This window comes from Mauremys reevesii, linkage group 13 (assembly GCF_016161935.1).
Source record: "Mauremys reevesii isolate NIE-2019 linkage group 13, ASM1616193v1, whole genome shotgun sequence".
In the NCBI taxonomy this organism is placed as follows: Eukaryota; Metazoa; Chordata; order Testudines; family Geoemydidae; genus Mauremys; species Mauremys reevesii.
This window is the reverse complement of record NC_052635.1, coordinates 4723033-4738825: the sequence shown is the minus strand read 5'-3', so window position 1 is coordinate 4738825 and position 15793 is coordinate 4723033. Positions and strand designations below refer to the sequence as shown.

Here is a 15793-nt window from a genome sequence, read left to right as displayed (position 1 = left end):
GTTCCCATTCTTCATCGTTCCAGGACAATGACGAGAGGTTCCAATTGTTCCGGGGGGGCTGTGGCCACACGGGCGGGAGGCCAGGCAGGGCGGGGCGCGGGCTATATAACGGGGAACCCGCCTCGGCCGCCCCTCCACAGCCCCCACTTGTCTCGCTGTGAGGTAGGCAGCCCTGGGCTCTGCTGGGGGGCTGCTCCCTGGGGAATGGGGGCACGGGGGGTGCCTGTGAGTGGGGAGCACAGGGGGGAAGGGCTGGAGGTTCTAGCACTGTTATGGGGCTGATGGGGGGTCCCCAGGGGATGTAGGGGGATGGGGGACTTGAGGGGTCCCCAGGGGGTGGGACGAGGAGTTGGAGGGGGCTGATGGGGGGCTCCCTGGGGAATTTGGGAAGAAGGGGGTGGGGGCTCTGTGGGGCTCTGTGGGGCTCTGTGGGGTTGGAATAGGGAGGGGGAGTTGGGGTGAGATTGAAGGTGTGGCTGGGTTGTGCTGGGGCTGAGAGGTTTTGTGTGTGTGTCATTGTGTGTGTGTGTGTGTGTGCCCCCTCCTGGTGGGGCTGGGCCCTGCCCTGTGGGGGAGGGGTCTCACATGAATGGTGGGTGTGGGGTGTGGCGTGGGGGTCTGGGCCCCTCTGGGGGCATCCCTGGCTCCTCCTGGGCTGCCCAGAGGATTCGGGGGGCCTGGGGTCTTCGGCGGCAGGGGGTCTCCGGGGCACTCCAGGGCAGAAGGACCCCCCGCCGTGGGTCTCCGGGGCACTCCGGGGCGGAAGGACCCCCCGCCGTGGGTCTCCGGGGCACTCCGGGGCGGAAGGACCCCCCGCCGTGGGTCTCTGGGGCACTCCGGGGCGGAAGGACCCCCCGCCGTGGGTCTCCGGGGCACTCCGGGGCGGAAGGACCCCCCGCCGTGGGTCTCCGGGGCACTCCGGGGCGGAAGGACCCCCCGCCGTGGGTCTCCGGGGCACTCCCGGGCGAAAGGACCCCCCGCCGTGGGTCTCCTGGGCACTCCGGGGCGGAAGGACCCCCCGCCGTGGGTCTCTGGGGCACTCCGGGGCGGAAGGACCCCCCGCCGTGGGTCTCCGGGGCACTCCGGGGCGGAAGGACCCCCCGCCGTGGGTCTCCGGGGCACTCCGGGGCGGAAGGACCCCCTGCCGCTGAATTGCCGCCAAAGACCCAGAGCGGAAGAAGCTCCAGGGACCCGGGACCCACGAGAGTTTTTTGGGGCCCCCACAGCGAGTGAAGGACCCCGCTCCAGGGGCCCCAAAAAACTATTGTGGGGGCCCCTGCAGGGCCCGGAGCCTGGGGCAAATTGCCCCACTTGCCCCCCCCCCGGGCAGCCCTGGGCTCCTCTCTGACCTGCTCCCTCTGCCTTACAGGACTCCAGACCCGCGGCAGCCAGCCCAGCCCAGCCCAGCCCAGCCCAGCCCAGCCCAGCCCAGCCCAGCTCAGCCCAGCCCAGCCCAGCCCAGCCCAGCCCAGCTCATTCTTCCCCGTCGGATCGTCAGAGGAAAAGCAAAGGTAGCGCCGAAATGCGGCCCATCGGGGGAGGGGGGGCAACGGGCAGGGGGCTGGTTACACGGGGACCCCTCGCCCGGCGCTGAGATGCGGCTGGCTCGGGCGGGGGGCTGGTTATACGGGGACCCCTTGCCCGGTGCTGAGATGTGGCTGGCTCGGGGGGGGGGCTGGTTATACGGGGACCCCTCGCCCGGTGCTGAGATGCGGCTGGCTCTGGGGTGGGACACGGGCTGGTTATACGGGGACCCCTCGCCCGGTGCTGAGATGTGGCTGGCTCTGGGGTGGGACACGAGCTGGTTATACGGGGACCCCTTGCCCGGTGCTGAGATGTGGCTGGCTCTGGGGTGGGACACGGGCTGGTTATACAGGGACCCCTCGCCCGGCGCTGAGATGCGGCTGGCTCTGGGGTGGGACACGGGCTGGTTACACGGGGACCCCTCGCCCGGCGCTGAGATGCGGCTGGCTCTGGGGTGGGACACGGGCTGGTTATACAGAAGCCCCTCAGCAAGAGGAGTTTGCTGCCCCTTGGTGGCAGCTGCAGGAAGTGCACCCCACCTAGTCCAGCTCCCCCAGGGGATGCTCGGGGTGGGGGGTTTCTGCCCCTCGCGCTCTGTCGGGGAACTACAGCACCCCAGGGTTGTGGGTTCGAATCCCGGCTGGGGAGGGGCCTGGGTCGCCCACCGCCTGCTGCCGCCCGCAGAGCCCGCCATGCCGGACGCAGAGATGGCCGAGTTCGGGGCCGCCGCCCCCTACCTGCGCCAGTCGGACAAGCTGCGGCTCGAGGCGCAGACCCGGCCCTTCGACCTGAAGAAGGACATCTTCGTGCCGGACACCAAGGAGGAGTTTGTCAAGGCCAAGATCCTCTCCCGGGACGGGGGCAAGGTCACCGCCGAGACCGAGAACGGCCAGGTGCGGGGGAGGGGGTGTGTGTGGGGGGGTGCCCCAGACAGCCCCAGACAGCCCCATCCACACAGCTCTCAACTGCCCCCCTCCAGTGTCACGGCGCCCCCCCAGGCTCCAGACACCATCCTCCATGGTGCCCCCAGTGCCTCCTGGGCCCCCCGTTCACGAAGGGGTGGCTGCTCCTCCCCCACACCCCCAAAGTGACCCCACCTCCTCCTCCTCCTCCAGGAACCCCCCCCAGCCCCCACCCCTCATGAGTTCACCTCGGGCCCCCCAAACTCCTCTAGCCCCTCCCACCCCTACAGTGCCCCCTGGAGGCTGATCCCGGTTCCTGCCCCAGACGGCACCCACCTCCCCGGCCCTCCTCTTTGCACCAGGGTCCCCCACGCTAACGCCGCCCGGGGCTCTCTCGGTGTGTGTGTTGGGGGTGTCCCTGCAGACGGTGACGGTGAAGGAGGATCAGATCATGCAGCAGAACCCGCCAAAGTTCGACAAGATCGAGGACATGGCCATGCTGACGTTCCTGCACGAGCCGGCCGTGCTGTACAACCTCAAGGAGCGATACGCCGCCTGGATGATCTACGTGAGTCTGGGGGGGGGCTGCCCCCTGCTGGGCTCTGCCAGCTTCCCATCCCCGGCCTCCCCCCTGGGGCGAGGGACAAAATACCCAGACCTCCATGCGACCCACCCCTGCGTCGGGGCTGCAGTATTTCTGGGAGCTCTACATCTAGAGCCGTTCTGGAGCTGGACGTTCTAGATCAGGGGAGTTTGGAGCAGTTCCCCATCCAATGGCTCTGTTTAGAGCCATTCTACGTCAGCACATCAGTCCATCTTCTAGATCAGAGGGGTCAAGGGTTGAGGACACTCTCCATCTTCTAGTTTAGAGCCGTTCTAGAAAAGAAACTCATTCACTGTTTTAGATCAGGGACATTGGAGCCATTTTAGAGCAGAAACTCAATGTCTCGTCTAGATGGGGTGGTGGTAGAGCAATTCTGGAGGAGGGGCTTCCACTCCGCTTCTAGATTAAGGATATTAGTGTCATTCCGTACTGGTGGGGGTTTCCTCTCCTGCTAGACTGGGATTGGGTGGCATTATCTCTTCTTCTAGATGGAGGTTGGGTGGTGTCATTTTCTCCTTTCTTGGATCACGGGGGAGTAGGGGAGGCATCATCTCCATTATCTTCCCATTCTCCGGCCTCCCCCCCATCCCATTCCCCCTCTCCAGACCTACTCGGGGCTGTTCTGCGTGACGGTCAATCCCTACAAGTGGTTGCCGGTCTATAACGCGGAGGTGGTAGGCGCCTACAGGGGCAAGAAGAGAAGCGAAGCCCCACCCCACATCTTCTCCATCTCTGACAACGCCTACCAGAACATGCTGACGGGTAGGGACCTAACCCTATCCTTAACTATACCCCTAACCATAACCATAAATATAACCCTAACCTTAACTCTACCCCAGCCATAACCCTATCCTTAACTATACCCCTAACCATAACCATAAATATAACCCTAACCTTAACTCTACCCCAGCCATAACCCTATCCTTAACTATACCCCTAACCATAACCATAAATATAACCCTAACCTTAATTCTACTCCAGCCATAGCCATAAATATAAACCTAACCTTAACTATACTCCTATCCATAAGCTTAACCCTAATTATACCCATAACCATAAATATACCCCTAACCCTAACTATACCCCTGGCCATAACCATAGTCTCTCGCCCTAACTATACCCCTAAGCATAAACCCCTAACCTGCACACCTATCCCACTGCTTCCTTTCCCTCTCTGCCTACCAGCACATGTGGATGGGTAAAGGACGTCACTCTGATCTGGGGTGGGGGGCACCCTGGGGTGGGCAGGATGGGGCTAGGTAGCTTCTATCCACCTCATGCTGTTTCTCCTCCCCTTCTTCTTTCCAGATCGGGAGAACCAGTCAATCCTCATCACGTGAGTGTCACCCCATCCCTTCCTCTCTCGACCCCTCATCCCCCCACAAAATCACTGCACCCCAAAACCTTTAACAGCCCCCTTGAAGTCTGATCCTGCCCCCCAAAGTTTTAATCCTTCTTGTATTGTAGCCCCAACTCTTCAAGTCTTAGCCCCACCTACTAAAGTTTTAACCTCCCTGCCCCCACACTGAATTCTGAAGCCCCGCCCCTCACTGAATTCTGAAGCCCCGCCCCTCACTGAATTCTGAAGCCCCGCCCCCTCTCTTAAGTCCTGACTCCTGAATTCTGCATGGAGTCTTCCTGCTTCTACTGCGCTCGGGGTGGGTGGGGCACAGGCGGGAGGGGCTGTGTCTCACTCTCTCTCCTCCTGTCCCCCAGCGGAGAATCTGGGGCGGGGAAGACCGTGAACACCAAGCGGGTCATTCAGTACTTTGCCGTCATCGCGGCCATCAGTGACCGCAGCAAGAAGGAGCAGGTGGACAAGAGCAAGGTGTGGCCTCCACCCATCTATGCCTGTATCCATCCCCATGTCCATCCACCTATGCCCATCCCCATGTCCATCTGTCCATCCCCATGTCCATCCACCTGTGCCCATCCCCATGTCCATCTGTCCATCCCTGGCCTTGCGTTTATCTCAGGAGTCGGCAACCTTTAGCACATGGCCGCCAAGGTAAGCACCCTGGCGGGCTGGGCCGGTGTGTTTACCTGCTGCATCTGCAGGTTCGGCCGATTGCGGCTCCCACTGGGCGCGGTTCGCTGCTCCAGGCCAATGGGGGCTGCGGGAAGGGGGGCCAGCACATCCCTCGGCCTGCATGCTTCCCACAGCCCCCATTGGCATGGAGTGGCGAACCGCGGCCAGTGGGAGCCGCGATTGGCCAAACCTGTGGACGTGTAGATAAACACGGCAGGTAAACAAACCGGCCCGGCCCGCCAGGGTGCTTACCCTGGCAGGCCGCATGCCAAAGGTTGCCAATCCCTGGTTTATCTGCTACCATCCATCCATCCCCATCCCTCCATCTCTGTACCCACCTATCTATCCCATTCCTATATCTGTTCACCCATCCATCCATCCCCCTGTCTGTCTGTCCATCCATCTCTCTCTCATTCTTCCCATCGCCCATTCTCTGTCTCACTCCTCCCTTTCTGCCCTCTAATTAGTTCCTTTTCCTTTTCCCTCATCTGTATGATGCTTCTCCTTCAGGGGACCCTGGAGGATCAAATCATCCAGGCCAACCCTGCCCTGGAGGCCTTTGGCAACGCCAAGACTGTGAGGAATGACAACTCATCCCGATTCGTGAGTATCCTGGAATTAGGGTGGAGGTGGAGAGCTGGGAGAGGGGTATGTGGGGCTGTGTCTGGGGTGGGAACTCTGGAGAAGGAAGCCATGGGGCTGTTGTCGCAGATGTGGGGGTCGGTGGAGGAGGTTATGGGGAGAGGTTGTGTGGTTGTATGTCTGGGGGGAGAGGTCTGTGTGGTTGTATGTAGGGTGGAGGTGTCTTTGGGGGAGGGATCTATGGGGCTGTCTATGGAGTTTGGGAGTCTGAAGGGAGTGTCTGGGATGGGAGAGTCTATAGGGAAGGAGATTGCGGGGCTGTCTCTCAGGTGGGAGATCTGGGGGAGAAGTCTCGGTGGCTGTCTATGGGGATTGAGGCCTGAAGGGCCATGTATGGGGTGAGTGGCTGTGGGGAAGAAGGTTGTGGGGCTGTGTGGGAGTCGGGGGAAGGGGTCTGTATTTGGAGTCTGTGGGGCTATCCCTGCTGTACTAGCCCCTAATCCTGAGCATTCTCCCTCCCTCTCTAGGGTAAATTCATCCGGATTCATTTTGGGGCGACGGGGAAGTTGGCTTCAGCTGATATAGAGACCTGTGAGTGTGCTGAATGTCAATGTTCTCTGCCTCCATCCTGTGCCTCATGGGTTTATGCTTCCTCTCTGCCTCTCCCCACACCTTCTCTCTAACCCACTCTTTCCCCCTTTCCCTCAGACCTCCTGGAAAAATCCCGGGTCATCTGCCAGCTTAAATCTGAGAGGAGCTATCACATCTACTACCAGATCCTGTCCAACAAGAAGCCAGAACTCCTGGGTGAGAATCTTCAGCAACCCAGGCAGATTGTGCTTGGGCTCATGTCTACGTGAGTGTGTCTAGCTGAGTGGCTTCACGTCTTCATGAGCTGAGTGGTGTGTCCACAAAGCTTGTTAAGGTCACTGGACTCTAGTATCCTTAGGTAAAGTTGAGCTCCCTTGAGTCTGAGTCAAGTGGAGTGACTCTAGTATCCTTGCACTGAATCCCTTCCCGTCTCGGTGAGATGATGAACTCTAGTATCCTTAAACTGAGTTCCCTTGAGTCTTGCAAGTAGAGTGGAGTGACCTTATGTCGTGTTGATTTGACATGAGCTGAGCATTCTCACATCTTAGTATGTTTAAAGGCATCAAATCTTGTTGAGTTGCGTGGCCTCCAGTCTTGTTAGATTGAGTTAGCATCTTCAAGTCTGGCTGAGATCCTCAAATCCAGAAGAGCTGAATTCAGTGTCCTCAAGTCCTGTTGAGTCTGGATGAGTTGACTCATGTTGGGTTGAGTGAATTCAGGTCTTGAGGAATTGAACTGGGTGGCCCCAAGTCCTTGATCTTTGCTTGCTGAGCTGGTTTTGGTTGAGTGGCATCCTCACTCTTTCACTAAGTTGAGTTGCACACGAGTCATATAATAGACAAGGGTCGTGTGTCCATCCGTAACCTATCAGCTTCCCTCTGCAGACATGATGCTGGTGACCAACAACCCATATGACTACGCCTTCATCTCCCAAGGAGAGACAACGGTGTCTTCCATTGATGACGCTGAAGAGTTGATAGCCACCGATGTGAGTATAGCCAGGGCCAGCAGGGGACCAGGAAGACTCTCAAGGGACCACTGGCTGGGAAGCCATTGCTGCCTCTTCTTCAGTCGGAAGCCTTGACATTTTGTCCCTCTCCCAACACAGAGCGCCTTTGACATCTTGGGCTTCACCCAGGAGGAGAAGAACTCCTTGTACAAGCTGACGGGCGCCATCATGCACTTCGGGAACATGAAGTTCAAGCAGAAGCAGCGCGAGGAGCAGGCCGAGCCCGACGGCACCGAGGGTGGGCACCAGTGGTGACCAGGCCAATGCAGGGTGGGGATTGGTCATGCCCAGGGCTGGGGGAATGGAAGATGAACATTGTCTCCTTTGCTTTTCCAGAGGCGGACAAATCCGCCTACCTGATGGGGTTGAACTCGTCAGATCTACTAAAGGGGCTTGTTCACCCACGGGTCAAGGTGGGGAACGAGTATGTGACCAAGGGGCAGACTGTCCAGCAGGTGAGAACTCACTTCCTTCCTTCCTTCCTTCCTTCTCCTTTTTCACTCCTTCTTTCCTCTCCTCTTTCTGTCTTATTTTTTCTTTCATTCTTTCTTTGTGTCTCATTCTTTCTTTTATTTCCTCCACTTTACCGTTCTTTCTGTCTCGGTTTCTTCCAATGTTTTTCTTTCTTTTATTCTTTTACTTTGTGTGTTTCTCCTTCTCTCACTGCTTCATCTCTATTTTTCTTTCTTTCTTTCTTCTCTACATTTCACTGTTTCTTCCCTGTTTCTCATTCTTTTCTTTCATTCTTGCTTTCACCTGAATTGAGCCTGGGTGATTGGAAAAGGGACTCATGAGTTCAGCCCAGAGTGTGGGGATCCATGCTCAGGGACCACCAGGCCTGGTATTCATCCTCCCAGCCTGCAAGAGCAATAGGTAACCAGGTCGTTTGTCATCCTCCAGGTATCTTATGCTGTAGGAGCCCTGGCCAAGTCCGTGTATGAGAAGATGTTCGGCTGGATGGTGACCAGGATCAACAATACCCTCGAGACGAAGCAGCCGCGTCAGTATTTCATTGGAGTGCTGGACATTGCTGGCTTTGAGATCTTCGATGTAAGTGATTCCCCCAGCAGGGGGTACTGTAGGGAGCAGGGCAGGGGCACTGGCTATGGGGGAGCTCCTGGCTACTCCAACTCCAGCCTCTCCCAGCAGAGGGCGCTGTAGGAAGTGCTGATTGTGGTGCAGTTCCTCCCTTCCTCCATTAGGTGGCTCTATAGAAAAGCACCACCTGGTAGGCACAGTTACACTCTGGTATGTCTTCCCCAGATGCCTCTATTATGGTCTCACCATAGCAGGGGGCACTTTTTGTTCTCACTCGTCTCTTGTTCCCCAATCTCCTCCCCAGTTCAACAGCTTTGAGCAGCTCTGCATCAACTTCACCAACGAGAAGCTGCAGCAGTTCTTCAACCACCATATGTTTGTGCTGGAGCAGGAGGAGTACAAGAAAGAGGGGATCGAGTGGGTGTTCATTGACTTTGGCATGGACCTGCAGGCCTGCATAGACCTCATTGAGAAGGTACCTCCCAACACCACTCCATCACAACCCTCCATGCCTCTGTCGCGGCCGTTGGAGTAGGGTCTGCAGTCCGGTTTTGCTTCTCATTTCCAGCCTTGGCTGATCCCTGGCCAGTTCATCCCATTTTGCTCTTGTGCCGATGTTCTCCTTTCACTTCATCAGCTCTTCTCCCTCCCTGGTGTCTCCCTCCCACAATGTATTCATTGAGCACCCAGATCCCCTCTCAGCCTGTGTTTGATGCTAAACAGGCCCAGCTCTTTCATTCGCCTCCCATAAGACCTGCTCTCCGTTCCCCTGATTGTCCCAGCAGCCCTTCTTTTTGGAACAGGTGACTGGAATTGCACACCGGATCCCAGATGAGGTTTTGCCAGTGCCTTGTCCAATGGCATTAAAACCTCCCTCTCTCCTGGAAAAACCTGTCCTGACAAGCCGTAGGACAGCGTTGGCCTTTTCCACAGCCACATCATGTCCGTTACAATGTCAGTTTCCAGGTCAGAGCTCGGAGCACTCTGGACACTGAAGCAGGGCTCAGAAGAATTTGGCAGGAAGAGAATCTAATTCCCTGGGGCAGCATTAAGCTGCTTATCCCCAAGACCAGCCTTTCTGTTCCTGCAGCCCCTGCCTCATTCACTCCATGCTTTGCAACTCATGCAGCATGTGAGGCAGGATCTGGCAGACACAGCCCTGGTTCAGTCCATGCCAGGCGCTGAAGGAGGCAGGGTTCTGTGGGAACACAGCACATGATCACAGAATTGAAGTTGTCTCTTATGAGGGGCAGAATTAAGGGTAGAGAGGCAGCCTTAATCCTTTGCTGTATGCCTGTGGTGACTCCTAGTTGTCTCTGTCCTGCAGCCCATGGGCATCATGTCCATCCTGGAGGAGGAGTGCATGTTCCCCAAGGCGACGGACATGACCTTCAAGGCCAAGCTCTACGACAACCACCTGGGCAAGTCAGGGAACTTCGGCAAGCCGCGGAACATCAAGGGGAAGCCGGAGGCGCATTTCTCCCTCATGCACTATGCCGGCACGGTGGACTACAACATCCTGGGCTGGCTGCAGAAGAACAAGGACCCGCTCAATGAGACAGTGGTGGGGCTCTACCAGAAATCTTCCCTCAAACTCCTTGCCCTCCTCTTCGCCAACTATGCGGCGGCTGACGCAGGTAAGACCCCTCTCCCCTGAGTCCCAACCCCCCGCTCTAACCACCAGACCCCACTCCCCTGAGTCCCAGCCTCCCGCTCTAACCACCAGACCCCACTCCCCTCGCATAACCAGAGAAAGAACCCAGGAGTCCTGGGCTCCCAGCCCCCTCCCCCCGCTCTAACCACTAGTCCCCATTCCCTTTCTAATGGGTGCGGGTCTCTCTCCCTCACAGCCCATGAAGGTGGGAAGGGGAAAGGATCAAAGAAGAAGGGTTCATCTTTCCAGACGGTGTCAGCGCTGCATAGGGTAAGGGGGCCCGGGGGCAGGCGGCCGAGGTAGGGGTCTGACCTCCTGTAGGATCAGCTCTGCTAGAGGAGATTCCTAACAGACCCTCTTTGTCTCTCTCTGTTTCTTGTTCTGTCTTCTTTGCCTCTCCTTGACTCTTGCTCTCTCATTCTATCCATCTTTCTGCCTCCCTTTCTGTCTCATTCCATCCGTCTGTTTTTCATTCCGTGTTTCATTGTTCATCTCTCTCACTTCTTTCTTTCTTTCTTTCTTTCTTTCTTTCTTTCTTGTTCTCTCCATTCCTCTCTGCCTCTCTTTGCCTTGTTCTCTTTATCCATCCCTCCCGCCTTTTCTGTCCTGTTCTCTTCATCTCTCCCCCCTACCCCCCCAGGAGAACCTGAACAAGCTGATGACAAACCTGCGCTCAACTCACCCCCACTTCGTCCGCTGCATCATCCCCAATGAGACCAAGTCTCCAGGCACGTGACCCCCCCGCCTCCCTCACCAGCCTCTGCCCACTGGGCGCCGCTACCCCCGGGGCAGGGGAAGTCACCGGCTCCAGGGTTGCTCAGGGCTGTTCAGAGGGAGGGCTCGTGGCCAAGGGGGTGGGGAGTGGGTTCGCGTGGTTTTCCTGTCTCTGTTGCCCTCCATCCCTCCCCAGAGGTGAGGGGACCTGGCTAAAGGAAGAGGGGCGGGGCTAAGGGGAAGAGGGGCGTGTTCATCTTTTGCATAAATTATCCGCTCTCCATTTCTCCCTATGGCTGAGGGGTGTGGTTAATGGGGAAATGGGCGTGGCTGCATGTGTTGGGGGCGTGGTTCTAGATTGGGCCCCCCTTCCACTTCTGTCCCTAGCTAAAGGGCAGAGTGGGTGTGGCCTAACACTGCTCCCACCCAAACCAACCCCTCCCCAGAGCTGCCGGGCAGGGCTAAGGGCCTGGGGGGCGCCGCTCAGTGGGAAGGGGCGGGGCCTTTATTTGCATGAATAAAGCTCCCTGTCCACCCCCTCTCCAGAGGCAAGGGGCGTGGCCAAGAGGTTAAGGGCGGGGCCTGTGGTGGCCAGGCTCCACCCCTTTCCATCACTAACCCCCGTTTTCCTGCCTCCAGGGGTGATGGACAACCCCCTGGTGATGCACCAGCTGCGCTGTAACGGGGTGCTGGAGGGCATCCGCATCTGCCGGAAGGGCTTCCCCAACCGCATCCTCTACGGGGACTTCAGACAGAGGTGGGTCTGCCCCCCCCGGGGCACTGCTGCAGGGGAAGCTCGCAGCATCACGGGACGGGCTCAGAGATTCAGGGTCACTAACGATCCCCTCCCCCCAGGTACCGTATCCTGAACCCCGCGGCCATCCCCGAGGGCCAGTTCATCGACAGCCGCAAGGGGGCGGAAAAGCTGCTGGGCTCCCTCGATATCGACTCCAGCCAGTACAAATTCGGGCACACCAAGGTGAGGGGGAGGAGCCCGTGTGGGTGGGCGGAGCCTGTGGGGGGGAAGGGTCTCAGATAGCCACACCCCCAGGAACCAGGGACCGTATGGGTGAGCTGGCATCGGGGGCGCTGTGCTGGGGTGGTCCCAGCCTGGTACTAGGGGTGCTGGGCTGTGGAGGGGGGTCCCAGCCTGGTGCTCGGGGTCCTGGGCCGTGGGGGGGTCCCAGCCTGGTGCTCGGGGGCGCTGGGCCGTGGGGTCCCAGCCTGGTGCTCGGGGCGCTGGGCTGGGGGGGGGTCCCAGCCTGGTGCTCGGGGTGCTGGGCTGTGGGGGGTCCCAGCCTGGTACTAGGGTGCTGGGCTGTGGGGGTCCCAGCCTGGTACTAGGGTGCTGGGCTGTGGGGTCCCAGCCTGGTACTAGGGGTGCTGGGCTGTGTGTGGGGTCCCAGCCTGGTACTAGGGTGCTGGGCTGGGGTGGGGGTCCCAGCCTGGTACTAGGGTGCTGGGCTGTGTGTGGGGGTCCCAGCCTGGTGCTCGGGGTGCTGGGCTGTGGGGGGGGGTCCCAGCCTGGTGCTCGGGGTCCTGGGCTATGGAGGGTCCCAGCCTGGTGCTCGGGGCGCTGGGTTGTGGGGATCCCAGCCTGGTGCTCGGGCGCTGGGTTGTGGGGATCCCAGCCTGGTGCTCGGGCGCTGGGTTGTGGGGTCCCAGCCTGGTGCTCGGGCGCTGGGTTGTGGGGTCCCAGCCTGGTACTCGGGGTCCGGGGCTGTGGGGTCCCAGCCTGGTGCTCGGGGCGCTGGGTTGTGGGGGTCCCAGCCTGGTGCTCGGGGCGCTGGGCTGGGGGGGGGTCCCAGCCTGGTGCTCGGGGTGCTGGGCTGTGGGGGTCCCAGCCTGGTACTAGGGTGCTGGGCTGTGGGGTCCCAGCCTGGTACTAGGGGTGCTGGGCTGTGGGGGTCCCAGCCTGGTACTAGGGGTGCTGGGCTGTGGGGGTCCCAGCCTGGTACTAGGGGTGCTGGGCTGTGTGTGGGGTCCCAGCCTGGTACTAGGGGTGCTGGGCTGGGGGTCCCAGCCTGGTGCTCAGGGTGCTGGGCTGTGGGGGTCCCAGCCTGGTGCTGGGTGCTGGGCTGTGGGGTCCCAGCCTGGTACTAGGGGTGCTGGGCTGGGGGGGGGTCCCAGCCTGGTACTAGGGGTGCTGGGCTGTGTGTGGGGGGGTCCCAGCCTGGTGCTCGGGGTGCTGGGCTGTGGGGTCCCAGCCTGGTACTAGGGGTGCTGGGCTGTGGGGAGGGTCCCAGCCTGGTGCTCGGGTGCTGGGCTGTGGGGTCCCAGCCTGGTACTAGGGGTGCTGGGCTGGGGGTCCCAGCCTGGTACTAGGGTGCTGGGCTGGGGGTCCCAGCCTGGTACGAGGGGTGGTGGGCTGGGGTGGGGGTCCCAGCCTGGTACTAGGGGTGCTGGGCTGTGTGTGGGGGGGGTCCCAGCCTGGTGCTCGGGGTGCTGGGCTGGGGTGGGGGTCCCAGCCTGGTGCTCGGGTGCTGGGCTGGGGGTCCCAGCCTGGTACTAGGGGTGCTGGGGTGGGGGTCCCAGCCTGGTACTAGGGTGCTGGGCTGTGGGGGTCCCAGCCTGGTACTAGGGTGCTGGGCTGGGGTCCCAGCCTGGTACTAGGGGTGCTGGGCTGGGGGTCCCAGCCTGGTACTAGGGGTGCTGGGCTGTGTGTGTGGGGGTCCCAGCCTGGTACTAGGGGTGCTGGGCTGGGGGGGGTCCCAGCCTGGTACTAGGGTGCTGGGCTGGGGGTCCCAGCCTGGTACTAGGGGTGCTGGGCTGTGTGTGGGGTCCCAGCCTGGTGCTCGGGGTGCCGGGCTGGGGGTTCCAGCCTGGTGCTCGGGTGCTGGGCTGTGGGGTCCCAGCCTGGTGCTCGGTGCTGGGCTGTGGGGGTCCCAGCCTGGTACTAGGGGTGCTGGGCTGGGAGTCCCAGCCTGGTACTAGGGGTGCTGGGCTGTGTGGGGGTGTCCCAGCCTGGTACTAGGGGTGCTGGGCTGGGGGGGGGGTCCCAGCCTGGTACTAGGGGTGCTGGGCTGGGGTCCCAGCCTGGTACTAGGGGTGCTAGGCTGTGTGTGTGTGGGGTCCCAGCCTGGTACTAGGGGTGCTGGGCTGTGGGGTCCCAGCCTGGTACTAGGGGTGCTGGGCTGTGGGGGGGTGTCCCAGCCTGGTACTAGGGGTGCTGGGCTGTGGGGTGTCCCAGCCTGGTACTAGGGGTGCTGGGGGGGTGTCCCAGCCTGGTGCTCAGGGTGCTGGGCTGGGGGGTCCCAGCCTGGTACTAGGGTGCTGGGCTGTGGGGGTCCCAGCCTGGTACTAGGGGTGCTGGGCTGGGGTCCCAGCCTGGTACTAGGGGTGCTGGGCTGGGGGTCCCAGCCTGGTACTAGGGTGCTGGGCTGTGTGGGGTGTCCCAGCCTGGTACTAGGGTGCTGGGCTGGGGGGGGTCCCAGCCGGGTACTAGGGGTGCTGGGCTGTGTGGGGGGGGTCCCAGCCTGGTACTAGGGGTGCTGGGCTGGGGGGGGGTCCCAGCCTGGTACTAGGGGTGCTGGGCTGGGGGGGGGTCCCAGCCTGGTACTAGGGGTGCTGGGCTGTGGGGGGGGTCCCAGCCTGGTACTAGGGGTGCTGGGCTGGGGGGGGGTCCCAGCCTGGTACTAGGGGTGCTGGGCAGGGGGGGGGTCCCAGCCTGGTAATAGGGGTGCTGGGCTGTGTGGGGTCCCAGCCGGGTACTCGGGGTGCTGGGCTGGGGGTCCCAGCCTGGTACTAGGGTGCTGGGCTGGGGGTCCCAGCCTGGTACTAGGGGTGCTGGGCGGGGGGGGGGTCCCAGCCGGGTACTCGGGGTGCTGGGCTGTGGGGTGTCCCAGCCTGCTACTAGGGGTGCTGGGCTGGGGGGGGGGTCCCAGCCTGGTACTAGGGGTGCTGGGCTGGGGGGGGGTCCCAGCCTGGTACTAGGGGTGCTGGGCTGTGGGGGGGGGTCCCAGCCTGGTACTAGGGGTGCTCTACTGATGTTTGTATTTCGCCGGCTGTCCCAGGTGTTCTTCAAGGCCGGGCTGCTGGGGCTGCTGGAGGAGATGCGGGATGAACGGCTCGCCCGGATCATCACCCGCCTCCAGGCCCAGTCCCGGGGCGTCCTCTCCCGCCTTGAATTCAAGAAGATCTTGGAACGCAGGTAGGGTGGGGTGTGAAGGCGTCATAGGAGCCGTTGTTGTTGTAGGGAAGCTCGCAGCCATTTCTGACTGGGGCACTGCTGTGGGGAAGTTCACAGCTCCAGCTCATGTGGCCTCCCTTCCTGCCAGGGACTCCTTGCTGGTGATACAGTGGAACATCCGGGCCTTCATGGGGGTGAAGAACTGGCCCTGGATGAAGCTCTACTTCAAGATCAAGCCGCTCCTGAAGAGCGCTGAGACGGAGAAGGAGATGCTGGCCATGAAGGAGGAGTTCGGGCGCCTGAAGGAGGCGCTAGAGAAGTCGGAGGCCCGGAGGAAGGAGCTGGAGGAGAAGATGGTCTCTCTGCTGCAGGAGAAGAACGATCTCCAGCTGCAAGTGCAGGCTGTGAGTGATGGAAGGGTTCCCCCCCCCCCGACCCCTCTGGGCCCCCTGGTCCGTGAGATTGCATTGAGGAGCCTGAAGGTGGGTGGATTGGGTTTGGATGAACGGCCTCAAGACTGGTTGGGCCATGAATGATGGAGATCCCACAGTTTGAATTCTCCCTGATGCCCACGGAGGAGCTCCAACTTAGAAGAAGGGATTCCCCTATCCTTGAACTCCAAGCTTCACCTATCAACCTATCACACTCCTTCTTTCCTTCATTCTCTCCGTCCTTTTCTTCTTTCCTTTCAGGAGCAAGACAATCTTGCAGATGCCGAGGAGCGCTGCGACCAGCTGATCAAGAACAAGATCCAGCTGGAGGCCAAGGTGAAGGAGCAGACGGAGCGGCTGGAGGACGAGGAGGAGATGAATGCTGAGCTGACGGCCAAGAAGAGGAAGCTGGAGGACGAGTGCTCGGAGCTCAAGAAGGACATTGACGACCTGGAGCTGACCTTGGCCAAGGTGGAGAAGGAGAAACACGCGACGGAGAACAAGGTGAGGGCAGAGACAGGATTTTGACTGCGATAAGTGGCTTCAAGACTACTGCAGTTGAGTGGTATCAAGGCTAGTTGGACTG

At 60.6% G+C, this 15793-nt stretch overlaps 1 protein-coding gene across 1 annotated transcript in view; it reads left to right on the top strand.

Annotated features, from left to right (window-relative positions):
- The first annotated feature begins 1374 nt into the window (after positions 1–1374).
- The window catches only part of LOC120380516 (myosin-7), a 28867-nt gene continuing 14448 nt past the window's right edge, over positions 1375–15793 (top strand). Inside the window, exons 1-22 of the mRNA XM_039498279.1 lie at positions 1375–1511; positions 2209–2417; positions 2851–2994; positions 3636–3792; positions 4339–4366; positions 4747–4858; positions 5570–5662; positions 6169–6232; positions 6350–6448; positions 7117–7220; positions 7341–7479; positions 7578–7696; positions 8142–8291; positions 8584–8754; positions 9607–9916; positions 10130–10203; positions 10574–10661; positions 11287–11404; positions 11503–11626; positions 14661–14797; positions 14925–15180; positions 15469–15711. Coding sequence (XP_039354213.1) covers positions 2217–2417; positions 2851–2994; positions 3636–3792; positions 4339–4366; positions 4747–4858; positions 5570–5662; positions 6169–6232; positions 6350–6448; positions 7117–7220; positions 7341–7479; positions 7578–7696; positions 8142–8291; positions 8584–8754; positions 9607–9916; positions 10130–10203; positions 10574–10661; positions 11287–11404; positions 11503–11626; positions 14661–14797; positions 14925–15180; positions 15469–15711 — 2931 coding nt within the window. The 5' untranslated portion in view covers positions 1375–1511; positions 2209–2216. The remainder of the gene's footprint in view (positions 1512–2208; positions 2418–2850; positions 2995–3635; positions 3793–4338; positions 4367–4746; positions 4859–5569; positions 5663–6168; positions 6233–6349; positions 6449–7116; positions 7221–7340; positions 7480–7577; positions 7697–8141; positions 8292–8583; positions 8755–9606; positions 9917–10129; positions 10204–10573; positions 10662–11286; positions 11405–11502; positions 11627–14660; positions 14798–14924; positions 15181–15468; positions 15712–15793) is intronic.